Here is a 3988-nt window from a genome sequence, read left to right on the forward strand (position 1 = left end):
AGTCTTTAATTTTGTCTTTTAGTTTTCCTATTGTTTTCCATAGAACTAGCAAATCCACTGTTATCCATTTTTTCTTTTTCATTCATTGCTCTGAGTCGTTCACGGATTCCTTTTAGGACAATTGGGATTAACTTTCCTGTTCTTGTCTAAGTAGAACCGAGTACAACGACGATCAGTGAATTCTGAGAAGGAAACGGCAATTAAAACTAAAATGACATTGATTTTAATGTTCTTGTTTAATTCAGATTTCATACTCATTTCTAATTTTGTGTTCATTTCTAGATATCTTGATAAAAATAAAATAAGTCAACTCGCAGAAAACGTTTTCTCAGGACTCACGGGTCTCCATTCGCTGTAAGTATATTGCACTAAATACACTTTCAAAATATGACACGGCTTTGCGCCTCTCCACTCCACAAATAATTGTGCGACTTAGTTACAAAGTGACTCACACGGCTAAGTTAAATAAAGTCTTTACAGTAATGAACCCTTTCAGGTCAAAAATTAAAGTGCATTTGAACCTTAGCCTTTTAAGATAAACACTAAATGTTATTCTAGTCTGTCATTTTGGTTCTTTCTGTGGAACCTTTGATTTGATCTTAGCCAGGATCCCTTTTTCTAATGAAGAAGCACATAAAACAATCATAATAATTGCTGCTGACAAACATGGATTTTCGACTCAACGAAATGACAGTATCTCCAACGGAATGGTAATTATATCTACTAAGTAAATAAAAACAGGACATTATGAAAGTTTATGTATTCCTATTTCCATGCTGAAATAGTTCGTTTTTGTCTTTATGATCACGGTACAGTGAGCTTTCTTCATCAAGGCTCAATAAAGCAATGCATGACTTTAAACTGCATTTGGTCAGTAAAATCCTATTTTTTTCTTTAAGATTTTCCTTATTTTTTTTCATAAACTAGCAAATCCACAGTTATCCATTTTTTTCTTTGATTTGATCGGTCTGGGTAGTTCATGGACTCCTTTTGGGGTAATTGGGATTAATTTTACTGCTCTTGTCTAAATAGAATCGAGTACATCGTCGATCCGGGAATGCTAAGAACAAAACGCCATGCAATTAAAACTAAAATGGTATTAATTGCATTGTTCTTGTTTAATTTGAGTTTAGTGCTTATTTCTAATGTTATTTTCATTTCTAGATATCTCAGGGAGAATGAAATAACTCAACTCCAAAATAGCACTTTCTCAGGACTCACACGTCTATCTTCCCTGTAAGTGGATTGCCTTAAATACACTTTTAACTGAATATGACACAAATAACTGTGTAACTTTGTTACGAAGTGACTCACACAGCTGAGTTAAATAGACCTTATTCCAAAATGCACGTCATTTAAATATTCTTTCCTTTTTATTCAAATTAGCCCAGGATGCCTCGTTCTTGAGCTGAAAATTCAAAAGATTAAGAGAGCTTTAGCAAAGACAACGGCTACGGCTACGAGAACGTCACAAATTTGCATATTTTGTGAGCAAAAACAATAGCTTTGCACGCCCTGCACGTGCGTTTTTCGCGCTTGTTCATTTCTTTGCCGTCGTCAGCAAAACAACAACGTGAAATAGTGAAATCCGAGGTTTTATAGAGGTCGTCAGCACTTGAGGATAAATTTTCATTTTCTCCACTAAATTAAAACTGACCTAAGCGGAAAGACCAAAAAAGATTCGACATATTGATAACATTTTCTAAACAACCTTAAGAAGACCAGAAAAACTGGTCGAAATGTCGGTTTCAAACTATTTTAACCTCGGAAATTCCCAGAAACAATTCAAATTTTAATTTTCATAGAGATGAGAGGTGAAAGTTTCAGAAATACGATTACAAAAAATTATTTTATAGTTCTAGGGGTCCTCCACTTTTAGAACTGTCAGGATGTTACGAAAAATTCCTGTTTGTATGCGAGAAAAATTCCTTTTTTTATATGATCACAAGACAGTGAACCTCCATTATCAAAGCTCGATAAAACAATGCATGTCCTTAAACTGCATTTGGTCATGAAAGTCTTTAATTTTGTTTTTTAGTTTTCCTATTGTTTTCCATAGAACTAGCAAACCCACTGTTATCAATAAGGCGGATCTTTTTTGGTTGTTCTGCTTGGTGGCGGCACATGACGTATCATGAACTTTACACGACGTGTAAATGATGTGAAATTACGCGGGAAATGAACGAAAAAGACTGTAGTAGACAGTAAATTATCGTAAAAGTAAACGTACTTGACAGGCCTCAGACTGCAATTCCAAAGCAATTTGGCATCATTTACAACCTCGTTCCCAGGACCTTTTCCCTGGCTTGGGGGTGGGGCGGGAAAAGGCCCTGGGATCGGCTGGTCACGTGATCTCAGAACACCCAAATTTCTTGGGTGTACTAAATTATCATACGTTAAACGGAACTTTCAAGATGGTGGCCTCTTCGAGTAAACCAAACTTTTTGTCAGTGCTTCGTCGAATCGAATTTTCTTTAAATAACGGTAATTTTCCTTCTTTAAATTTAAAACCTCTTCAAATGAAGTGTTTCGAATATATGCTGGAAGGTCAGGATGTCATTGGAGTCCTACCTACTGGATTTGGCAAGTCAATGCTCTTTCATCTTCTACCTCATTTCATTCCTGTGAAGACCACCAAGAACATAGTTATTGTGGTATGTCCATTAAATTCCATCATTGAAGATCAGCTGAAAGTCTTAAAAGCTCGAAGGATAACCGCTGATGTCTTACAGCTTGCTGTATACGAGAAGGAACCCGCCGATAACTTGTTCGGAAATCAACAAGAACCAAGCGAGCACGTGGACCCGGATTCAACGAAGTTTCCTCAAGATGTGGTTAATGGTAACACTTCAATTGTATTCGCCCTTCCAGAGCTACGACAAAATCCTTGTACCCATTGCCTATGAACTGGCAATTCAAAGAGAAAACTACCCAATGACAATCATTTATTTAAAACTGAAATACTGCGGATATGCTTATGGCTTATTTGAAAGAGTATTGAAAGACAAACAGTGCGTTGGAGAAACATCAGAACCCAGTGCAAGACTGTTTGCACAGTTTCATGCCCCCCAGACGAGTCGCATGAAGAAAGAACAATCGAGGGTGAGGGTGCTATTTGCAACATCAGCTCTTGGCATGGGGGTTGATGCTCCTTATGTAACCAACATCATTCATATAACTCCACCAAGTAGCCTTGAAGCTTACATGCAAGAAATTGGTCGTGCTGGCCGTACAGGACTTTCATCATGTGCTACCCTTTATTACAATAACTCTGACATTGCAAAGAATAAAAAACATGTAGAAGAATCAATGAAATCATATTGCAGATCAGAAGACACTTGTCAATGGAAACTCCTCCTTGATTACTTTGGATTCTCCAGTGTTCAACAAAAGGGCTGTTGCTGCATATGCGATGGCAAATTCAAAAGAACTGAAGAGGATCTCCCCCAAGCTATTAGAAACAAGGTCAGATTGCTACCTAACAGTAACCGTGCTATCCTTGAAAGGTTAGTCAAGAGTGCAATTTCTGACCATGTGTCCCAAGCGACATCAGAGGGTTCAATGCTATTTGACATTTCTTTAGATAAGGATCTGGCTGCAAAGGTTATGGAGGGAGTGGAATTTGTTGCATCAGAAGTAGACTTGTTGAAATCATTCGGCATATGGGATGGAACCTGTTCTTCTCAAATCTTTTCGCTTATATCTGAACACACTACTATATGTACAACTGAAACGGACTCCGACAATGATTAGAACATCAACATAATGTGCTCTGTTCACTTATATCTGAGCACACTCCTCACGACATGTTGAACTGAAATGAACTCTGAAGATTAGAACATCAACATAAATTGTAGATACTGTAAACTACTGATTGTGATTTATTCTCTTAAACACAAGACTGATTCAATGATATTTAATTATTTCTGTTGTTAAAATAACACTGATCAGTTTGTCTTTGCTTATATCTGAGCACAATACTGTGTGG

General features: G+C 37.0%; 1 protein-coding gene across 1 annotated transcript; it reads left to right on the forward strand.

The window, feature by feature from the left end:
• The first annotated feature begins 2537 nt into the window (after positions 1-2537).
• Positions 2538-3753, forward strand: LOC137989866 (recQ-like DNA helicase BLM). The gene is made up of 2 exons (XM_068835496.1): positions 2538-2738; positions 2872-3753. Exons 1-2 carry the CDS (start codon positions 2538-2540, stop codon positions 3751-3753), a joined length of 1083 nt encoding a protein of 360 aa, XP_068691597.1.
• Positions 3754-3988: the final 235 nt, after the last annotated feature.

Source organism: Montipora foliosa, unplaced genomic scaffold (assembly GCF_036669935.1).
Source record: "Montipora foliosa isolate CH-2021 unplaced genomic scaffold, ASM3666993v2 scaffold_479, whole genome shotgun sequence".
In the NCBI taxonomy this organism is placed as follows: domain Eukaryota; kingdom Metazoa; phylum Cnidaria; class Anthozoa; order Scleractinia; family Acroporidae; genus Montipora; species Montipora foliosa.